This window comes from Hippoglossus stenolepis, chromosome 20 (assembly GCF_022539355.2).
Source record: "Hippoglossus stenolepis isolate QCI-W04-F060 chromosome 20, HSTE1.2, whole genome shotgun sequence".
NCBI lineage: Eukaryota > Metazoa > Chordata > Actinopteri > Pleuronectiformes > Pleuronectidae > Hippoglossus > Hippoglossus stenolepis.
The window spans coordinates 17,488,621-17,512,529 of NC_061502.1; the positions used below are offsets into that span (position 1 = coordinate 17,488,621).

Sequence of the window (23,909 nt, forward strand, 5' to 3'; positions counted from 1 at the left end):
AAAAACCAAACACTTAATGATTTAACCTACATCTTCTAAAAGGAGTCAGAAGAAATATAACAAACTTATTTAACCCCACCACTTCTCCACGAGTCATAAATGAATAACTACCTCATATAATTAAAAGATGATAAATGTGTTTAAAACCAAATTATGAATGATTAACACAGACTCCTGCAGATCACAGTCATGCAGCGGTTTGACTATTCTGCAGATTTCATCTCCACCGCTGCTCCTCACCCCCACCCCCCCCTCCCCATCCCCCTGTGTGTCCTCTCCCGGCTCCCGTAGACATTCCTCCGCTGTCAGTGTGCGGTGACCGTCGCTGAGCCACCACCACCACCACCACCGCCACCGCCTCCCCGGAGCCCCGAGCGAGAACCATGGAGGAGATCAACAGCGTCGAAGTGGGCCCGTGCACGGAGTCCGAGTACCTGAAGCCGCTCCGGGTGCACTACAACCAGGTGAGCCGCCGCCGCCGCTGCCCCGCGCGTTAGCCGCCGGACGCTGGAGGCTAGTCCAACCCTCCCCCTCCATTCATTCTGCGGCTAGCACGTTAGCATAACATGGGGGCAACTGCGACCTCACCCCCGTTGACGTCCGCAGCAACGGCCGCTGGCGAGTCCACCTCCGCTGGGTTCGCGGTGTTTCCGCGCGCGAGGGTTCGACCGGGTTTTGTTTTTAATTTGCATTTGACGCGAAACAACCAGTGGTTCGGCTAACAGGCAGCTACAGGCTAGCTAGCATGCTAACGGTGGCTACTGCTGCAGAGGCTAATGGGCTGGAGCGTCACGTAAACGTTAGCACATGCTGCACATTAGCGTCAGGAGGTGGGGGGGTAACGTGGTTTAGAGCTTGTGTGTGTGTGTGTGTGTGTGTGTGTGTGTCAGAGGTCTCCACAGGTCAGGTTTGCATTAAGCTAACTTGCTAATTTCATCACAAGGAGAACTGTAAACCCTAAAAAACATTATCATGAAAGTACAAGATACAACATGGGGACATTTATGCTACTGAAAGGGATGGTTCACCTCAAAAATGAAAGTTCACTCATTGTCTCCTCACCACTTTGCCAATGGGGGTGAAAGTGAAAGTGTTTGAGTCCACAGAACACTTCTGGAGTCTCGGAGGTAAACAGCGTTACAGTGGAATCCAATACGACGGAAGTAACTGGGGGCCGATTCCTCAAACGTGCAAAAACCACAGAGTAAGAACACGAGACGCCGCCATGCTGTTTCTGTGGCGTCGTCCAAGTGTCCGCAAGCGTGTGTGTTGGAATCGGCTGCGACGCTGTTTACCCCGAGACTCCAGAAGTGTTTCAAACACTTCACCACCCCTCCGTCGACATAGTGGTGAGGAGAGAATGAGTTAAGTAGAGTTTAAGTATATATATTTTGTCTTATAGTCCTTCTTAAATCTGCTTATGTTGACAAACCGATGGAATAACTATTTGGTCACTAGTTGCAAAGTTTGGTTTGGGTCAATCATGGACTGTAGACGGGCGCATCTCCACTTTCTCCCACCGTCCGGAAAATGAAGCCAGAACGTCTCCGTGCCGATATGTACCAACGCTGCATCATTTAGACCCAGAGTCTAGAGAGTGGTGAGGAGCTGAAGGAGTGACAGCAGATAATTATCCACGAGGATATTAAGCGTTTTCTGGATCCACCGTAACTTCAATGCCTTTTTAAACCATTTGTCTGATTCACGGAGGTAAATCCACGGTGGCAGAGAGAGCTCAACACACTGCAAATTAAGAAAACACACGCAAAAAACGTCACAAAGGATTGAACTGAGGTTGTTTTCTGGAGGCGACACAATTCCTGACAAATGCATCAGTGTTTAGCAGGATTTACATTTTGCATATTGGAAATAGAAAGGTATCAATAACTCCTAAAACTGTTGATGTCACCTTGGTTAGTTTGTCTGATTTTGTATGAATTTGTCATTGGAAGTGGGTTTTTAGACGAAGGAGGAAACCGAGTGGGATGCCCGTGTGTTGTGATGGTCTCCAGCAAAGTGAGAAATGTTCGCTCACCCAAACAAAGGCAGCTGTCCAGCATGGATTTAATTTTAGCTTTCACAATATTTGTGCAGTTTTCTCTGTTCCTGGTTTATAGAGCTGGCGAGAACCAAAAATACAGCAGCACAGAGGAAGTGCTGTGATGAAACTCAGGATTAGAGAATCATTCGAAAATCGTACTGAGGAGATGATACGTTGTTATTCAGGCTTCATCCACACGGCTACGTTTTAATTTGAAAAGGCTTCACTGATTACACCTGTCGTCCACACTTTTTAATTGCTAGTGTGGACTGAAGATTGTATTGGTTTCAAACCAGTGCTTTAAAACAAAAAACATAGCAAAGATGCAGCCGTGATCTGGTGATAGTGAAGAAGTCAAAGTCGACCAAACAGTGTTTATTATTTGAAGTGAGCGAACATAAAAGAAACTATGATTCTAAGTTTTTTTTGTTGTGTTGCCTGAAAACTCAAGTACCAAGTCCAACACCTGTGATGGGTGAGGTGGAGGGTGAGGTGGAGGGTGGGGTAATCTTGCCAGGAGAATGGCTGACGGGTTAAAACAGCAGATGGACGACAAAAGAGATGACGGTGGACTCCCTCTCTCCGTCCCTCTCTCCGTCCCTTTCATCCTCGTCCTCTCTACCGTGCATCTCAGGAGGGGTCGGTTCAGGGACTCTCCACACAAAAGCTTTTCAGTGGCACCGAGGGAGCATCTCTTCCCCTAAACCTTCTTATGTGCATGAGTACATCTGCAGCCCGGCCACTGGTCACTAACTGGAATCCACACAGACCCACACCAGACACACACACACTATAAGTAGATGCCATGTGTGAGAGGCTCTCCTCATCATTAGTCTTTATTGGTGTTTTGTCTGGTCTCCCTCGCCTCGCTCTACAAAGCAGGTGATTTTCCCTCGTTGACTCCGGGAAACCCCTCTCATCTCCGCTTCCTCGTGCTCACGTTGAATCACGGGTTGACACTCAAAGCAGAATAATTGCCTCCCATTTATTCGTTATAATGATTTGAATTATTCATTCCGAATTATTTATCGTGTATATCTTACAGTCAGTGCCCCCCCCCCCCACCTCACTCCTCCAATGAGAGAGAGATCTATTATTGAAACCCATTTTCTCTCATGAATAGTTATTCACCGGCTTGACCCTGAATCATGGAAGTGACACGTATATGTACGAGAGCGAGGATGTTCAGTAGGTGGAGAGATAATGGTTTTCAAACTTTGATTTAGGGCACAGAGACATTTTATTAACTCTCAGTGGAACTGATTCTTGTTTTATAAAAATCAGTTTGAATTTAGTGATTTAAAGCAAATTGTAAATGTGAGTTATTGAAGTTCTTGTTTTGAACTTTTCCCCCTGAAGAACAAAGAAGTCACCTTGTCTGAAGAAAATTGCCACAAAAGGAAAGTTAACTTTTATCTCAATGCTTAACGTGGGAAACTAAACATGAGCTGATTGGTCGGGTTTCCAGGCTAAGTGATAATAGTAATTTAAATATTTCAGTGTATCAGTACTTGGGCTTGTTGACACACATTAAAAAGAACAGAGCTCTCTCTACCAGCTACTGGCAAATAGTCCTGATTTTCATGATATATTATTTCAGTAATTTTATTAAATATTTAGTTAGTTACCTAGTTACAGCATCACGGTCTTTGGTTTCACTAAGAACTCATTAACAATTAAAAACGAAGAGAACTGCAACTACAACTGCGATGATTATTGAGTTAATAGACTAATATGCTTATCATTTAGTCAATTAACTCATCTTCAAATCAGCCCCAAGCTAAAGATACTCAATTGTAATATAATAAAAAATCAATCAAGAGCTAAATCCACTATTTCAGCATTGTGCCAACCCTCATACTTCATGTTGCGACAAACTGAATCATGTATGTTTGAACTAACCAACCCATCATCACTATTCAATTATTTGAGCGCTTCAGACAGATGTGTTCGAACAAGGTTAAATCAGAAATAGGCTGCAGACAGTTCGGCTGCGTAGTCGTCCGTGAGTGTGGGGACATGTAACATGTAAAGTGACTTTATCTGATCTGAGGCGTACACGCTTTCTCTGGATTTCGCCGGAGGACACAGTCACATGGGCGTGAACTTGAAGAGTGTGTCCTTGACACTGGCTCTGGCACTTCACCATAGGTCCCACTAACGAGACCGTTCTAATGCTGCAGATCCTGTAATTCAGCTTGATCGGTTCCTGCAGGTGCAACCTGCTTTTGCCATTGTCACGACCAGACCGTGCCGATCATTAGTTGGAATGCAGGTATGATACTGTCTTTGTTGAGGCCAGAGGCTGTGGCTAAATCCAGAGAGCGAAAAAACAAAAAAAACTGGAGAGCGCATGTTGAGAATCAAAGAGCGCTATTGTATTTGAGGAGGTAGTTGATTTTTTTTTTTTCTCTTCCTGCTGCAGCTGCCAGCTTTATAGTGTAGTGTGCACAGGAGGTGTGTGTGTGTGGGTGTGGGATGATTAGACTTAAAGCACCTAAAAGATCAAGACCATACATCCCTCCCTACAATGGCCATTCACACAGGAGCGTTTCTGAAGCCCAAAGCCAGAGGGACCACATTAATTTCAAGGTCCTGTGTAGCCTGTTCCTGCTTCCCTTCCTCTCTTTCGCTCTCTCTATCTCTCTCTCTTTCTCTCTCTCTGTCTCTCTCTTTCTCTCTCTCTGTCTCTCTTTCTCTGTCTCTCTCTCTCTCTCTCCCTCCCCATGGGCTAATCTCTCTGTCGTAATCCATGTCGGCCATGATTCCCCATCTCCCCTGGGCCATTCAAGCTGAACCCGCCCCCCTTCTCTCAGCAAGTGGCCTGAGTAATGAGGGGAACCCCACCATCTGTGAGTGATGACAGGATACTATAGAGTGTGTGTGTGTGTGTGGCACAGTGATGCCGAGCGGTTTTACCTCAAAGGAAGGAAATTGTCGTCTTTGCCAAATTATTTGTGATATTTATGACATGATTACTGTAAACTAACTTCAGGTCTCTGTTATTGTTGGTGCTTTTTATACATTTCCACTTCATTTTGTTTCTCCTCCCTGGAATCCCCCTGGTTGACTTTCCTCTGCCACAAGCTGCTTGCAGACACACACACTGGTGTCCGGACGTTTTCCCAGTTAGTTGCCCCCGGACATTTTTTTGCCAGGCCCCTCATAAAAATGTCCGGGAATTGTCTGAATAAGCCAATGTGAGCACAGCAGGAAAAGTTTCTGGCGTTTCTAACACGTGACGGATGCGAAACTGGAAGAATAAAACATTTAGAAGAATGAAGAAGTGTTGACGTCCCCATGAAAGACCTCGACAAAGACAGATGATGGGATTCAAGAGCTTTTGGTGACGAGGGCCGACACAAAGGATCTTTTACTAAAGTAAAAAACCCATAATTTACCTGTAAAAGCTTCATTGACAGAGAAAAAAAAAGCTTTGGCTCACACTACATTCAACAAGCACTCTTCACTGCCTCAGTAACAAGTGATTTATCATAGAAACACACACACACACACACACACACACACGCCTGCCTCCGCACTCGTTCTTCTTTCATCGTTGAAAAGTGAGAGGGGCGCGGCTGGCGTGGCCTCACGGAGGAATGACTTGTATGTGCTGTAGGACTCGCACACTTTGTTGGCATGACAGGATTTTGCCAGAGCGATTCGGCCGGTCGACGGTTTGCGGCGCAGCCGGAGCATCTTTCACGACGCGGCTGCACCAGCGAGGAGGTTCGACGATGTCAACGCTTCACTGGTGGTTCGCAGCGAGAGGAAAACAACTGACGAGGCTTCACGTCTGTCCTCAACATCGCTTGTCATCACTCGGATAAAAATGCATCATCTATAAATCAAATTTCCTTATTGATACAGTATATATTTCATTATGTGTTGAGGGCTGCAACTAAAGCCTTTAATTAAGTTAGATTAAATTGAATTAATGGAATGCCAATAAATCAAACATCACAGTATTATTCTGACCAAAAGTTCAAATACTCAAAAAGCATTTAAATTACAATGATATAAATCAATATGTCAAATAATAATATGGCTCAATTTCCTTTTCATTCTCTCGTGTTTTAACAAGAGTTTCATACCTGGTAGGACTTTTAATATGAAAACGTCTTATATTTTCCCACAACTTGAGGAGATGCATTCAGATTGCTTATGTCAAAAATCCAAATACATTAATTGAAATCAAGAAAATTGGATTCCAGCCCATTGTTTGCACTGGAGTCTTCTCAGAGTGTCTCAGCCTGACGCAGCATTTGAAGCCTGTAAAGACGATCTCATATTTCCATAGCATGAAACCTACACAAACTTTGGCTTCATGCTCTCGTTTCACATCACAACAGGAAAGTTAATGATGCATGAACGCAGCATTATTCTAGCTTGGCTTCACATTGAGGCCATGTGGTCGTGAACTGTCGTGCACCAGTCGCTGGACTGTTTGTTGACGTGGTTTAAAGTCGTCGTCATTCAGCTGCGTCTCTCTTTCTCTTTCTGTACCCGGAGGAAACAGATAGAGATGAACCCCGTCTCCATTAGAAGATGAAATACAATTAAACAAAGTGTGTGAAGTGCTTTTCCCAGCCGTTCTCCTGAAGTGCACTTGTGACTGTATTATACTACTAACACGTCTGTAAAAGTGTTATCAATCATACCACCTCATGAGTGAGTCCGATTTATATGGAGGCTGTTTAACTCTTTGTTGTTGGAAGGAGCTGGTTATGGGTTCATCAAGAGGAAAGGACGACAACACAGGGCAACAGACCTTCCTTGAGTACTACAGTTTGAAGGTTAAGTGTAGTGCTGAAGATATTTGGCGATTTATTCATCAATTTCTATAATCGATTACTCTTTTAAGACATTTATCAAACAAAACATTAGTGGGACAGCTGCTAAAATGTGAGGATTTGCTTATTTACAAAACCAAAGACAACAGGGATCTGGGACTTTTTATAATAGTCAATTTATTAGAAAAAAACATGAATTAATAAAGAAAACTATAAATGTAAGTTTGAGCTCATGTGCCTCTGCAGCTTGCAATCCTCAGTTTTTGATCAGGTTGTGTCAGAGAGCTACAGTACTAGGCTACATATTATTTTTTGTAATATTAATATTAAACTGAAAAGAAAAAAATATTTGCACTCATCAGAAATTCTTAGGAAAAAGGAAACTCCTGCCAAATTGCTGAATGTAATTAAAACTGCACGCGTGGGTGTTTTCCTTTCAGTTGGAAATCCAAACATCATCAATTGCAGCTCTACGTACACGATGTTTGGCCCGATGGAGCCTGTTGCTACAACAGCGGCTCTGTTATGTCTGATTCTATCGGTGCAATTAGCCGGCCACTTTCACCTCCTCCCATTGCTTGGGTGTTCGTGGAGCCGCGGAGGCTTCGCTCGCACACGAGGGGGCTCGTCCATTGTAGGTGAAACGAGCCTTTTGTTGTAAAAGCTGTCATCCACTGTACGTGTCTGAAAGATCTGGTGGGTGGAGAAGAGACGAAGCCTAAATTTGAATCAAAGCCATATTTCCTCAGGCATAGAGAATATAGGCCAACTTTAACATATTTATAATGCATGTAATGTGCACAGAGGGATACGTGTTGAGTTAATGATTCATTCTGACTCGTACATCTTTGCCGATTTGATGTGAACGATAAAAGATTAAAAGTCAAATTATATTGAATGGGATTTTTATTTTGTCTCTGACTCCCTTGTTCTCTGCGTCTCAGCTCCAAGGCCCACAGGTCACAAGAATACTGTAAAATGCTTTTCTGTTTCAGTGGCTCAGACGAGCAGCAGCGTATTATTTTGGATTAATTGAGAGGAAACGATGAGAGAGAGAGAGATGTCTTACTGGTTTATTCTCTACATCACCAGTCACCAATAGGGCTGACGTCTGTTGTTGGTCTTTCATGCAGACTGAGCCACAGCTGCAGACATGTATACATCATTGGATGAGAACTACTTGTATAAAGTGAAATTAGATTGTGACTTTCATGCGATTCAGATTTTCCTTAATGGGAGTTTGGCTCCCTGAACAGTATGTACCTTTCCTCCCTCACCTGTTATGAATGGAAAGGAACCTGACTGTCAGGGTGGTTCCCCGATTGTCCCTTTTACACTTTCTACAACTCGATGAGCGTGTGCCGCTGCCTTCATATGTCAGATCCCTGCATGATCTCTTTTGTACTGGGGCTCACACCTGCATCGGCAGTTCCATTGTGATTGTGCTTCTGGAAACTTACTGGAGGCGTACTTGGCTTTTTTGCACCGATGATGTGACCAAAGGGCATAAAAACACTTAGTTACAACTTCTGTCGAGTAAGCTGAATAATTGCAGGACGTGTTTCGGCAATTTGTCATCAGGAATCTCTCCCCGCAACTAAATTGTTCCATAACAGTTTGGAGTGTGCATCCTTTTCTTACTGAGGACGAGTTAGATTCCCAGAAATCAACCACAATACACCTTGGTGGTCTATAAACATCAATTAGATATTAGGAATTAATTAAATTAGTTTTAATTCACACAAGCCCAGTAATGTCGGACTCTTTGGTTTGAAAGGGATGGTGAGTTAATGGGTTTCCCTGTAAGCCACAGTGATATCATCTCTATAATTGATGGAAGAACAACACACGTTGTTTTTCCCCCTCGTGTTTTTGACAAGTTTTAAACACAACACAAGCAATGTACTGTAGTTTTGTACTTACTGAACTATGCAGTTGTCAAAGTTAAGAACGTTATGTGATGCAGTGCTTCCGGAGATGCTTCTGTTAGGTGCGGCTCGTGATATTACCTTCGCGTGCCCAAGCAAGCATCAGTTATGGAATAGATGTTGTGTTTACACAGGAGATAAATCAGAACATCTGACATGCCGCCATTCAGAACGCATGCATCAAAGGGAGGGAGAAGCTGTCGTACACCGAGTGCCACCGAAGTACTGAATAAACACGTCGTTAAAGGGTTGCAATGTTCTGTATTGTGTTGGTTCGTGCTGTTTATTGTTGTGTTATTCTTTTCTACAGAATGGCACAAAGAAAACCTGGGACTTCATGCAAACCCATGACAGGTAAAACGCAACGCACCTCTTCACTCTTTGTGTCCACACACACACACACAGTAAAACATTTTTCTTAATGGGCTAACAAATACAACCAGCCTACTCAGACTATGTCAGACAGACAGATGGATGTGGAAAAAGCCTACAGCTCTAAAAATGTCTCCCAGTGAAGGGTTGTTCTTGGTCTCCTGAATAATCACAGTTGTGTTCGCCCATCTGCCCTTTAGAAGACATAGTATCGGTAGATTGATATAACAATGGTGGATTTGGAAGTCAGAAGGCTGCAGAATAGGAAACAGGTCTGTTTGAATACTTGCGTGTACAAGTACTCGTTTTTTACTTATCCTGCAGACAAATGCCAATGAAAACATAGCTTCCTTGGCATAGATAGTAAATTACGTGATCAACCAATACGTCGATGTTGTGTAGGAACAAGTTCTCACCTGAAGCTGTAATTGGCATCTTCTCCTCGTGTTGTTTTTACACATCTGTCAACACAAACAGACCTTGTCTTTTTGGGTTCTTACTCCCCCCTTATTCTCTTTGGGAATGTGTATAAATGTCCAAGCTTCACAGGGGGGGACACTGTAAGAGAAACCTCACACGTTTGTGTCAAAAGCTCGGTTACTACACTTTGTGTTATGCCCAGGGTACCGTAATGCCCTGAGGTAAGTCTCAGGTCATTTAACCCCTCTTCCCTCAACCCCTTGACCCCAAGAAGAGGTCCCTGTGAAAAATGGTACCACCGAGACAAAGGCAGTAAAAAGAATACAGCCCATGGGAACGTCCCGCTGTTCCTCAGGTGGAACTTCTGCCGATGTGTTATTTCCCCATTAGCCTGCATTGAATGGATGCAGGTCTGTTTTGCTTCTTTGGTTAAGAGTGCGTAACAGTTCCTTCTCAGCAGGCTTCGTACAAAAAGATAAACCAGCAAGAGATGTGAAAGACAGATTTGAGCCAAGACCACATGAGGCTGTGGCGATGTTGTGAGAGTTAGTTAGAAATATTTAATTCTTTGGCTTGATCCTCGTGTTTTTGCAAAGATCAGTTACCTGTGAGCTGCTTCCTTGAAGGTTTTGGAGAAGAACATTAACGTTGACGTCCCAGTGGACATTCAGATGGTGTAAAGATTTAATTCGACACCATCCATCAATCCTTTAATTTCCCACCACGTGTCTGGCTGTGAATCCACTAATAAAATTACAAGGTGACCCAGAGATTCTTTTCCCCAACGTCCAGCTCTTCCATGGAAGGATGGGTTTGCCATCGACCTCACACCACATCTCACCCTCACCCTGGATACATGTACATCCCTTTGGGACCAGAGCCAACACCACCATACTGTCCCTCAATCGCTTGGGTTTGCACAAACAGAACTGCCAAAACAGCAGAGATGCTAGTTGAAGTCTTCATACTGGACACTGGCTATACCCTGAGGTGTTGCTCATGAATGGGTAACAAGGCAAAATGCCACCAAGAACCTGCCGAGACATCGAGAGGGACACAGTCACGAGTCTTCACTGAATGTGAAACAAAAACACACACATGTAGATTGAAGTCCCAGTGCTTTGGTATTTCGACACCTATGTGTTTATGGGAGTGTTTGCATAGTGACGCTTGTTTATTACTGGAAGTGACTTCTAATGAGAGTTTAGCTTTTTGCCAGTGCAAGACATTTTACGGTGAAGTCATTTGCACAGTTTGAAGTCTCGGTGTCATCCGGCTCATGTTTCGTTCACTCCCATGTCGGTAACTTGAGCGTTCATCCAGCCAGATAATACACTTTAGGATAAGTTTCGATTTACTTGAAATGCTCAATCAGCAACAGGAGTTTTCAGAAAATCTCCAACATTTGAACTAGTTTTTACATCACAAGCCTGATGATACAGTTCCGGTAAATGTCTTCAGGCGGGGAACCTGTTCTCACTTGAGCTCTCCTCCACATATGTCTGCCCATAACCCAGTTTTTTTTCTTGCTGTCAAGCCAGAAGTGCTGCAGAGAAAGCTTAACAGTGCATGAAAAGTCCTGAGCGTGTGTTTCGCCTGCTTCTTGGTTTAGCCATTAGATTCTCTTTCAGCAGGAAGCTGTAGAACAGCAGTAATGGTGCGGAACAGCACCGCAGGACCGAGATCTGCCTCCGGGGACAGCTCTCATGCCTCAGGCGTGTGTGGTCCACTTTTAGGCTAAATTTACCACATTACTTTATCTATACTTGTGACGATGCTGTTTCTGTTCGACACCTTCTGACGCCCCAACTCGTCCGTCTGTTCACTTCCCGATAGCGAGTCACTGCTGCTTCCAGTCTGCCCCAGATGAAGTAGTGCTCCTCAGGGGGCGTATTACACAACGTCTTGTTCTCAGCAAAGTGATCATCACCACAACCTGGCAAGACAAAAAAACATTCAGCAGCAGATAAGCACCTTTTTTAAATAGTGTTTCTGTTACTGGCTCTAGATGTGGGACCTTGAAGGCTCAGTTGTTGACTCTTATTCTGAAAGGCCAGTCTGTGATGCCTCCACGGCCTCTCAATAGAAACTCTTTTGCCTCTTGCAAATGTACAAAGGAGGATGAAGGTGCACGTTCTCTCCTTGAAGGTGTTCATCATGTTGTACACCCACCTCCACACCTGATTCCACCAAGAAGAATAGGGTTTCAGACACTGATAGATGAGCAAACTTTAAACTTTTAGATGAGCATCTTAGGCGAAACAGACTCATTCCTCTCTTGTTGCAAGCAGACAATTTAAATCACTCTAATTCACTCAAAGTTAAACGACAAAGGAAACATGTTGAATGAGCAAACTAGGAAGTTGTTGAACAGGCTCTTACTGCAACTGGACAGCAGCTGCCAGACAATGACAAGTAATCACTGTAATACTGTAATTATTTCATACTGTTGAAAGGCACGCCGTGGACTTTCACTTTAAATAAACTGTATGTATTGCAAATAGATATTAAATCAGTATCCTTGGCGCTGCAGCTAGAACCCAGTGGCGATTTCACCATGGGAAAGACAGGGCAGGGCTTCCTGCCGCCTCAGACACATCCGCTTTCCCAGCGCAGACCCCGGGTCTCAAGTCTCCACTGGCAGCGACAGTCACACACATACACACACACACACAAAGAGAGAGAGAGAGAGCAAGTACACAATTCACTGGCTGCCAATGAGGATGCTTATCAGTTAATTGCTTGGTCATTCAAGCTTCAATTTTTATTTGAATTCGATTAATGATCACGTGTTTTAATGCATGATTACTCCGGATGATTTACTGAAGATAGAGTCCAGAAGACTCGTCTAGAGTTTCTATTAAATGAGTTTGAGTTTTAAGCAGAGTTTTTGCAATCGTTTCTTTCCTTGAACATTGCTGTGAAGTACCAATAGTGTCCATGCTACTGCCAGTGTATGAGTGGGCATTAAAAACAACAGGAGTTTATGTCATAACGTGCGCGACTCACTGCCGGGGTCGATAGTTTCTTTCCTTTTTAGTTGGAATTTAGCCTCACGGTTTATTTTACGTCATATTTTAAGACACGATTTAAGCCAGGATTGTGTTTTTCTGCGTCTACGTGTCCATGAAGGTCTGTGTGATGAAAGTTTCGTCCAAAGGGAATCTGTGTGTTCCAGCCCAAACTTTTATGACCCTGCAAATGTGAACTTGGCTATGTTGTATAAACAGATCCACATGTGCATATATTTTTAGACCATAACTGCCCGTTTTGAGTCACTGTCCAATAACATTTTCCCAATGAAAGTAAGTAGGAGCTGATATTCGGATTGGATGAAAGTACATCCTTATTATATTGTTTAAGGTGGATTGTTGCTGTCGTTTTTTCCAGGGAGAAAGTTGTTGGACCATGTTGTTAATGTAACTTTTTCCTCTTTTCCTCAGTGTATCAGTGCTGATCTTCAACACCACCTCTCATTGTTTTGTCCTTGTCAAGCAGTTCCGTCCAGGTAAGCCTCCGCCCCTCCCTAAGAGCCCTGTTCAGTACAGCGTATTCACTTTCTTCTTGTCACCAACGCAGATCTAGATTGTTGTATATCCTGTGGGCACTTTCGCTAAAAAAGCAGTGCATTACAATCCGTGTTTATTCAACTGGGCCCTGAGTAACAATGCAGACTCATAAATAGACTGCAAGAAGCCCCGTTACAAAGCAGCCTAACCTCCTTTGTCAGGAGTCACCAGGGACTGTTCCACAGCGCACTGTGCTAAATTCAAGGAAGTCTGGGCACTGATATATATTTTTTTCCTCTCCTCTCTCATTGCTGTTGGGAGGAAAATGTCTTTTATCTGAAAGAAATCAGTTTGTCTCCAGCCAAGAATGGCATTGAGTTTTTCAACAGGGAGTGTACAATGTATTCGTGTGTTTATTGATACCAGAAAACAAATGTACATGGGGACAGAAAACTGTGAAATATGGACATTGTACGATTTATGTTTAACGTTTGTTCTTTTATTATGTTAGACGTCAGTTTCGAAGGCAAAAGTTCATGCCTTACTTTCTGTACATTTCTAAAAACTTGATTAGAGACAATTTCTTAATTTTTATTTACATCTGTTGCAAGATTGTGTTGATTGATCAAATTTTTCATTTGATTTTTCATTCATTTTCAAAACTTTCTCACTAATTGATTTATTAATCAGCTGATTTTCTGCACTAAGCATTATGATAAAAGTACAATAGCCAAATCCCAAAGGAGGAAACTGCACAGTACATTGTGGTAATTCTGTAAATTGAATAGTATCTGTCAGTATTATATATATTTTTCAGTATTCTGACTTTCTAGATTTAATGATGTCCTTAAATTATTGTAAATGCAGTGTTTTTGACAGTTTGTGGCAAAATGGATGAAACAAAAGTTATATTTGCCAACATTTTTTCTTGCCTCCACCCACTTATAACAATTCCCCTCTTTTCTACCACCAGCCGTATACATGTGTGAGTGGGAAAGGAGCAAGAAGCAGCCGCCTCAGCCTGCGGAAAAAACCGAGGAGGGCGCTGCCGAAGCTGCGGCCCCCGAGCCTCAGGAGGGCCAGTCGGCCTCGGAGGGGGAGAGCTCCTCTCAGTGGCCCCCGGCCTCAGCGGGGGTCACCTACGAGCTGTGTGCCGGGCTGGTGGACAAACCCGACCTCTCGCTGGAGGAGATCGCCCGGCAAGAGGTGCTGGAGGAGTGTGGCTACGATATATCTGCCGCTAAGCTGAAGAGGATTTCTTCTTACAGGTGAGCTGGTCGTTTTGAACTGAAGTAAATAGAGGTCTTTAAAAAAATAATCGTATCCATTCCCAAAACAAAGATGTTTTAGCACAATGCTTTTCATTGTTTTTTAAATATCTTCTTTAGTTTTAGTCTCTCTGGATTTCATATCCCGTAACAATTAATTTCTTATGAACCCATTTGGTATAATTCCTGTGTAATGTAATAGTTTCCAGAGATATTTTCAGGGAGAATTAACCGACATTTGCAGCTTTGTTTCTTTATTTTAGTTTCCTGGTGTGAAGTTCAATTCCAGGAAACATTAAAAACCTCTTTCTAAAGTCTTAAAATTAGTCTCCACCCAAGTCTGCGTGGCAGGTAAAAGGTTTGTTGTTTTGTTTCTGACGGAAGGATTCCAGAAGTTGTCAGTATGATCCAGATGTCCAGGTGTCCAGCGTGATACCACCCAACTCCTGCTCCTCCATTGTCCAACAATAGCCAATAAGGAAACAAGGCTCCAGTTTGTGATGCAAGAAGTTGAATTGCAGGTCTTACTGCACATTTTCTGGCTTCACTGCCAAATCATCTAATGAGTCTTCAAAAGTCTTTGGTGGATAATATATCAAGTTTCAAAAGATATATACCCTCAAGTCAGTGGCTGACAGTATTTTGGAGGAAGCTATATAATGATAACGTCAAAGTGCCGCCGTTATGTAAGCGAGCCGATAAAGTAGCACCCGGCGAAACCATCCATCTTTGTCGGGACATGATTAACAACCGACGGGGAAACGGCAGCTGAAAGTGTCGAGAGACGAGAGGTCCCACATGAGACAGCAGCACCTGGGCAGCTCTGACAGACACCTCTCATAACTCTGCTTTTGATTTGACTGGCACGCCTCCGCCAGCTTTGTTGGTGTCGTCTATGGCTGCTGTTATGTGTGGGCTGCTTCTGTTAAGAAGGTGGGTATCATCTTCACCCTCACGACCCCTATGGGGGTGTTTCCGACAGAAGCAGACGCCGTGAGGATGCTCTCTGCTAATAGCAGGCAAACCGAGGTCACGCGTCTCGGCAGCAGAGAAACACTCTGTGGTTTCCACGGCAGAGAAAGTGTTGGCGTGTGTTGAACGTTGTTATTCAAATATGGAGAGCGACGGCTTTCATATATACGACAATGTCTCCTTCCAGCCTTGTTGGTGAAAAGGTAAAGAAACAATGACAGAATACGTCCATCAGCTCTTCTCAAGCTCTCTATCTTCAACTGAGTAGTTTGATCATGTCCCGCTACATGTCAAATGTGAGAGATATATCTGTCCAGCCAATAGACTGTGTATATAACGTCCAAATCGATTGTCCACAGCTGTGTATTGATCACTATAGGTCGTAAACCCTGCCTCCTCCATGTTAGCAGGTGGGACAAACTTAAAAAGTCCAACTTCTAGTTAAATATATCTTTCTGGTGATGGTTTCTGTCATTTTAGGAAGTTCAAACAATACCCAGCCCTATGTTATCTTTAAAATACTGGATATATATATAGAAACCAACCATTTTTCCTCCTGTGTGTTTTTCAGGTCAGGCGTCGGTGTAACGGGCGCCAAGCAGACCCTGTTTTACGCCGAGGTGTCCGATGACAACTGCGTGGGCGCGGGCGGAGGTGAGCCACGGGAGGGCGAGCTTATCGAGGTGGTCAAAGTCCCGCTGCACGAGGCCATGACGTTCGCCTACGACGAGCGTATACCCAAAACCATGGGCGTCATTTTTAGCTTCATCTGGTTCCATAATAACATGTCTCCCAAGTACAAGATCTCAACTAACGTGTAACTAGTATTTACAAAACCTTCTTTCAAAACAATTATTCCAAATTAAATGAAACACTGGCCCAGCACATCCATTCTTCCCCCTTATGGCTCTTTATCCTCTGTTGCCTTTTTGCTAAGTGGTACGCGATGGAGGGTGGGCCCCTTGTCGTGATGCCGGCAGGTTTCTTTAAGTTTTGTCCCGTTTAACCTTTTCAAATTTTATGTGGTCTTAATCATTTCCCTCAAAAGAAATTTGCCATAGCTGGTCGTCTCTGGCACTTTGTTTTTCACGTTTTTTTCTTCTTTTTTTTTTTAATGTATGTTAATTATTTTATTTACTGTGCCATCTGTTAAAAAATGGCTGGATATCACTGATTTCATGTGCTTGCCCCTTGATTAGAGGAATTCTCCACTGATCTAATTAAGGATCTTGAATGTTACCTTTAAAAATCTGTTGCTGGCTGTGAGAAGAATATTATCATTCCTCGAAACTTGACTCGGACCATTCCTGCAAAACACAATCACTGGGAACTCTCGCGTCACATCAGTTATCGTAAATACAATTTTTCTGACTTTTGAAATCATCGTTACGTCAGGGAAACATGACGTCAAGTACCTTGAATACACCTCAAGTCACATTTATTCTGATGAAATTAAATAAATGTATACATTTTTATATCATTGTTATCTCACAGTTTACTAATCTCCACTCTGCGCTCTTTCACCGCCGTGTTAGTGGAATCTTACAACGATCTTGATTTCGTGAACTCACAAGAGGATCAACATGGAAATTTCCTCTTCCACCATCCACCCTATACGATGTGAACTTGGCATCGAGCCACTCACCAGCCACGTGCTCCTGGTTACCTCCAGTCAGCTGACACTTTTTATCGAGCTAGTTTTTTCGCTCATGCTCAAACATCTCAACCCAACCTGAAAGTTAGAATCTAACATTTAGAATTTACAGCATCAGCTTTGTCAACATTGTTCTTATCGCTAATGCAAAAATAACAAAACAGTGGAGTATTCCTTTAAGCCATGATCCAGTACTGCAAAGACTATGCTGTTTAATTGTGGGGCCTTGTATCGACGGGGAGTCAGGCGTGTGTTTGTTAACCACCACTTGTTCAGGCATGCCTCAATTAATTTATCTGATCCACAGCCTTTGAGCAATACTTATCACAGCACCCCGGGGCTGAACTATCCCTCAGTGTTTGCTGAGCTCCTTCATTAAGTTTAACCAGTCGACATATCCGCAGACTGTCTTCACCGCTCAGACAGAGCATCTGCCTACCTCTGCACCGAGGGCCTGACTCTCAGTGAGTCATTGTAGTCGAGCACAATCCTGATCTTGAGCGTACTGTACTAGGTTAGTCAAAGACATGACGCACGGAACTTTATTTCACGTATTCACGGTTATAGGATTAAAAAATAAGCTACAGTGGGTTTTGTTTTTCAGGGTTTTTATTTTTTAAGGGCGCTTTTACACAACCTACTTTGTTTGTTCTGGACCTTCAGACTTTTCAGTGTCGTCCAAATCAAACCGACCGGTGTCGAAGGAGCCTCGGACCAGTTTCTGGACCGATTCACCGAATATCAGTCCGACCGAAAGAGCTGGTTTCAGTCTGGATCAAACTGAACCATGGATCAGTTCGTTTGCAGTGTGAAAACACTTTGTTGGATCGTTTGGACTTTGAAGAAAAGTCGCAGGATTGCCTTCCGTCTTTGCCTCCAACAAAATATTGTCAAGGATGTTCATTTGGCACATTTGAACTAGTATCGAGTACTAGTTATCGATGCTGGTAGTAATACTATAATGATATAACAGTGGGAACCAAGTTAACGAAATGAATTTCTTCATTAATTTTGATGAATTGATGTCAGACACACGCTCGTCTACTAACCACTAAATGTCAAGTGTAGGTAGACGCAGCCCACAGAGGTGAAGACAACAGGACGTGCGTGTGTCATACAAAATTATTTAATGCGCTCCCTAAATTCTGATATGAAACCAAAACTAATCAAACAATGTAATAAAGACGTTCAGGTGTGAAAACGCTCCTGAGAACCAGATATTTTGGCTCTAACGTGTCGGGGAACAACCTGAAATCTCTTTGACATCGAGTTAAGATACCTTTTCAGTTTTAACTTTTTTTGGACGGATTATTTTTGTACCCTGTATGACATGTTGCTTTCTGAGATATAGACACAGCCTGGAGGTTTGAACACAGTAGTGCAGGTGTAGGAGCATGTTTAAAAGCAGTCGACCTTCTGACACATTGCCTTGAACGATAATTCATTCCGGAGTTCCAGTGCAATACATATTGGAATCGTCATTTACACCAATCTCACAAAAGTTAATCTCCAACAGCAGTTTGTCTAAAATCTCAGGTCCAAATCATCAAACGTTTGGCCGTTCAGGGAAAATCTCTGAGCGTGACGATGACCAGCATGTTACGATATTATCATATTTCAAAAAATCACTTGCAGCTTAGAGGCGACAAGGTTCTTACTCTTCTTACTACAGTGTGTATTAGTATTTTTCTTCATTCAAAAAGGGCTGGTACTTCATCTATGATTTAAAAAAAACGTGACAAGACACAAATTCCCCCTCACCTCCTCGTTTTGTTAAAAATATGCAAGTACTGAAGCAGAGCTGTTTTTAGAAAATCACTGCCCACCTAAAAAAAACAAAACAACAACACAACCCCCCATCTCATTATTTTTTACATAACTAGAGTCGGATAGAAGTAGAAGTAGAATAGAAACACGCTGGCAGATCTTGTCGGTGATTTCGCGTCAAACCAGGGTTCAGATCTTCTTATCGTGCACCAGCAGAGTTGTGACACAGTTCAGTGGTTTGTACTGGAAGCTGTTTAAAAACTGACCTGCCTGAATAACTTGGTGGTTTGGTGAATTTTAATTATTTTTTTTGTAAGTATTTGTAAGGATTCTAAGTGCAATGTTTATAACACCTTAAAATCCCAAAACAGTGTTAAAACAAGTTCCGGTCCTAAAACTCACTGGGTTTTTTTCTTCAACCAGTGAGACCATTAAGAAATACTCAAGGTTGATGTGAGAATTAATTAACTTCTTGTTTTTCTGCTTTTTGAGCCTGAGGAACAGCTGACAATCAAGCGCCAACACTTGTCTTCTGTGACCCATCGTACCTCGTGGTTGTTTTTTGGTCGTGTTCTTTCGTTGCGTTGTCCGGTGTTTGTCCTCGTCCCTCCTGGATCTCACAGCAGTTCTCCCTGAAGAGGACTCGGCGTCGTTTCATCTCTATTTGGTGCCACTCGGGCTCTAAATTGATTGTTCTCATCTGCACAAATTCACAAAAATATCAGAAATTAATCAACCGAACTAAATATGCTTGGTTTCACACACCGAGAGAAATATTTGAGAATGAATATCCACCCAAACTGTGTAGGAATATATGCATTCAACCCTTAAAGCCATATTCATCTCCCTCTATGCCCAATAATTGAGTTTCTTATCCATCGGAGATCATTTCCTCGATGTAGGATTTTCTAGTTTAACTGGAGCAGCTTGAATTGTTTTTATTCATTATTTTATGTTCCTGTCTTTTTCAAAACAACTCTCATTAGCTAAATTGATCCATATTCTCTCAGGAGTAATGAGGTTTCCAAGCCTGTTGAATAAATGTCGGTATCAAGTGTGAATTTAGATCAAACGTTTCAAATACTTTCAAACTACAGGAATTAGAAGTTTAGAGTCGGGACACTTTGGAAAAATGTGGAAAGCACCTTTGGAAAATGAGACGAGACAAATTAATCTCATATTATGTTTATTGTTTTACTTTGGGTTAATACTTAAAAAGGTTTACACTCTAATATTCAGAAAATACCACTTTCCTCACTGTCCATTGAACTTTGACATACACAAAAAACCTTTATAACACACTCGAGGAAAGAAATCGTATGTGTCCTTTAACAATATTTTTAACTACACCTCACATCGTGATAATCAATATGTTTAAATGTCTTTTTATTGGGCAGTTTATCCTCCTTCACCTTATTTCATCCACCTCCATCCGTCTCCCCTTCTAACGCTGATCTCAGTGGTTTGATGACAGATTTCCAACGGTGCTCCCAGTTTTCCATCGTCCTGTCCTTGTCCGGTTTGAGTTGTGACTGATGAAAGTGGCCGCTTGTCTTTGGTTTGACTCTTGATTATCTGTCGCCCACACGTGAACACATTTTACAGGTGTCAGCCATAATCACTGCAGAGTTGACGGAGACAAATCAAACCTGTGTATCGTGTATGAAAATACTTTCGTTGGCTGAAATGAGGCCGTCTGCTTCGAATCGTCTTGACCTAAAAATGTGACAAACAAAAAGCCATTTTTACTTCTGAGGCCAGTCTGTAACTTTGTGCCTGTGAAATGTGGAAAGCTGCCGTGTGACTTCTCCTTAGGAGCTAAAACGTTTGCTCAGTGGAACGTCGTCGCAGAATCACGAGGCCGTGTTGCTCTTCTACATTAACGCCTGCATCTGGGGGCAGCGGCAGCCAGGAAGCCGACACAGGTGCACGTCGGTCCACGCCTTTCCTCCTGCGATTATCTGAACGTTCGAGTGCGAAGACGCACAGTAGCATTAATGATTGACACAAGGAAAACAAACATCCAGTCCCAACGTCTGACGTTGTTACTGAAGCTCGATTGTTTTTAGAGAATTCAGTTGCCAAAAGAAACACAACCAGTGTGGCAGCGCTTCAGGTTCAGCCGGTTCGACCAGGGCCTATACAGAATAAATATAAGATGGAAATGTCAATTTAAGTATAGGTCTGTGTGTTTATTTTAGTTCAAGCTGTGGAGTCGAGATCTACTTCATCAGACCCGCAGTCTGTTTTGTACTCAAACATTTTTTTATTACTTTTATAAGCTATTTAAAAGTGGCTGGTTATGTTTTTTTTATTATTATTATCTTATTCAGGTTCAAATGTTTGTGTTCTTCTGCATAAAATACTAAAATTTGAGTTAATACCCAAACCACAGACTCTCATAGTGTTGAATCCGAGACACGTAGAAGTCAGTAATCGTGGCAGCGTTCATGGAGGAGTTAAAGGAAGAGTTCAACATTTTTGAGAAATGCAATAATTCACCTTTTTGCAAAGAGTTGGGTGTTAAAACAAACACCGCCTCCATGTCTGTACAGTAAATATGAAGCTATAGGGACGTACCACTAAGCAAAGGGTTAAGACTACATGCTACACGGTTTGAGTCCCTACCATGGGGCCCTTGGGCAACTTATACCTCATTTGAATTAATGAGCTTTAGATTTTAGAGTTAAGCTGTTCAGACCTGGTGTTAACATCTGTCCTGAGGGATCCAATCACAAGATCAGGTGTGAACATCCCGTGCCACAAATTAAATAGATATAGACATTGATATGGAAAATGTTGAACTTTTCCTTTTTCCCTCCGTGACGAGCTGAACTTTCCCCCCCCCCCCGCGACAAAACTAAATGCACCTTTGCCAGTTCAGGGTGAAGTGGTCCGACTGTGCCGTGTGCTAAATATCAAGGCAGATTAACATTTGAGGTAAGTAAATGGTCGTATGACTCATTCTTACCTTGTGCTGGATTTGGCCCATTAGCCCAGCACCGGACATCTCTACCTCCACCACTTGTGTGTGTGTGTGTGTGTGTGCGTTCGCTTCTAAAGCATTGACATATCAAATTCTCAACGCTCAGTGGTTCTCTGTGACAGAAAATCAAATCCATCAGTACCACGTTTTTTTCTAGACGTTCCCCTCACGGCGCTGCTGTAGTTGTTTTTTTTTTCAACTGTGATTGTTTTTTAGTTATCTTTTTCAGTTAATGGTTTGTGCGCCGTTCGACAATTTCTTACTGTATTTTCCAGTGATCACGAGCTGAACCACAATTCATCATTTTAAAATGTCGGGTATTCAAAGGTGCTATGTGTAGTAATCTGTAATTAAAGAAGCTGTATTATCCTGCTACATTGATATCGGACCCAGGATGTGACGGTTCACAGGTTCCTCCGGCGATCTGCTCAGTTTGTGATTCTTTGCTCATAAAATCCTGGAAAAAGGCACTTTTGATTTTGGGGATGACGTCCGCTCACGTTTGCTTCTTCATTTGCAGACCGGTCGCTGAATATTCAGAAGCAACAGGAGGAAGATCAATTATAAGATTTGCTGCTATGAGGCAAAGATGACGTGTATCTTATTCGATTCATATTTTAGTGAAAATACACACGATACCTTTAAAGCGAAAGAAGTACGATTAGTTTCTTTTCATCGTAAAGACATGGAGAGATTTGTCCAATTGTGATTTTATTTTTTTCTTTCTTTCTGGTGTCTTACTCTGAATTTGTGTTTTTAAGAAAAAAATATTTTCTGGAGGAAAAAAAAAAGTACAAACACGAACATTTCTGAATTTCTCATGTATTTGAAGCTTTATTAAAAGTGTATACTCATTGTGGGCAGTGATTTCAGTAAGGTTTGGATTTTGTTAATTTATTACCTTAATGTTGAAATGTTTAACTTTTAAAACATGACACTTGGTACAAACATACAGTATATATTTAAATATGATACTTTGCATGTGCACTAACTGTCTTGGATGACATTGCATTAAGTTGAAATAAAATGGGTTTGATGCCCAAAACGTCAATATTTTTTTTCTGTCTTAAGTTTATTTACTTTACTCTCAAACTTATATTAAGAAGAATATCAGTGTTTTTAATTTGTCTGTACTATTTAGTTAATGTACTTTCTTTTTTATTGGTACCTCACAGAGTTAAGGGGTCAGCTATTAAAATCAATAAAGTCGGACGTAAGTTTAAGTGTTTCTAAGGTGTCAAAACGTTTTTTTTAGGGATAATGACATAAGACAAGAAAATTGTTATTTACACTTTAATTGGCAACACACAAATGAATTAAGTTCTTTTAAGTTAAAGTTTGCAATTTTGTTAAAAGAACTTGCTAACTATAATTCGAACAAACTTAACTAAATTAAGTTGCAGAATGCAGCCTTCAAAGACCTCTTGTAAAACTAAATTAGAAGTAGTTTACCTGAACAAAAAATAGTTAGTTGGCACAACTTTTGAAAACTTAGGAGTTTGAGTAGGCGTCAAAATTCTTTTAGTTTTCCTAACTTTTAGTTTTTTTGCCGTAACGTGGTCAAACTGCAGAGTCAGGTGATTGTCCTCTTTGTTCTATTCATTCATGATGTGAAACAATTAACAGCTGCAGCTTTAATGTAATAATTACTACAGTTAGCACATTTATACCAAAATACAGGGCAGTCAATGGCTGTTGAGATATTTCACTCTGGAACAAACTGTGGGTTCGATAAATTTACTTTTGCGTCACTAGAGAGAAGCTGAAAGTGACTTTGAACCAGCATCCAGATGAAGGTGGTAATAGTGAGAAGTTCCTCTGCTTCTAATAAAGTAAATTCTTACAGATATTGTGTCTCCGACCAACTGTTCGACGAACACATCCTCCCCTGGCCTCCACCCGTCCACTTCTACAGGGGTGGTGGTGATGGGTGGACCAGCGCTTACTTGAATTGCGTCCCCGCTGCTTTCATGTTGTAACAGGACACATGGGATGTCTGTGTTCTCCAGAGACCATCTGGATTAGTGGGCCACGGCAGCAGATGGATTACCAGCCCTCCACTCTGAATGCTCTCCATTCACAGGTGGGAGCTGCGACCTGCCCTTTGAAGGACGGACAGGATCCACCGCTGCAGTTAGTCGATCCACTGAGGTGAACTAAGCCCGAGTGATTCCACAACACTCTCACACACTCTCC

At 42.3% G+C, this 23,909-nt stretch overlaps 1 protein-coding gene across 1 annotated transcript; it reads left to right on the forward strand.

Moving 5' to 3' along the window:
- The first annotated feature begins 292 nt into the window (after window positions 1-292).
- On the forward strand, window positions 293-22,764 carry nudt14 (nudix (nucleoside diphosphate linked moiety X)-type motif 14). Its single transcript, XM_035143638.2, has 5 exons — window positions 293-464; window positions 9,076-9,119; window positions 13,001-13,065; window positions 14,040-14,334; window positions 15,878-22,764. The coding sequence occupies exons 1-5, from the start codon at window positions 384-386 to the stop codon at window positions 16,125-16,127; spliced, it is 735 nt and encodes a 244-aa protein (XP_034999529.2). The 5' UTR covers window positions 293-383; the 3' UTR covers window positions 16,128-22,764.
- The last annotated feature ends 1,145 nt before the right edge of the window (window positions 22,765-23,909 follow it).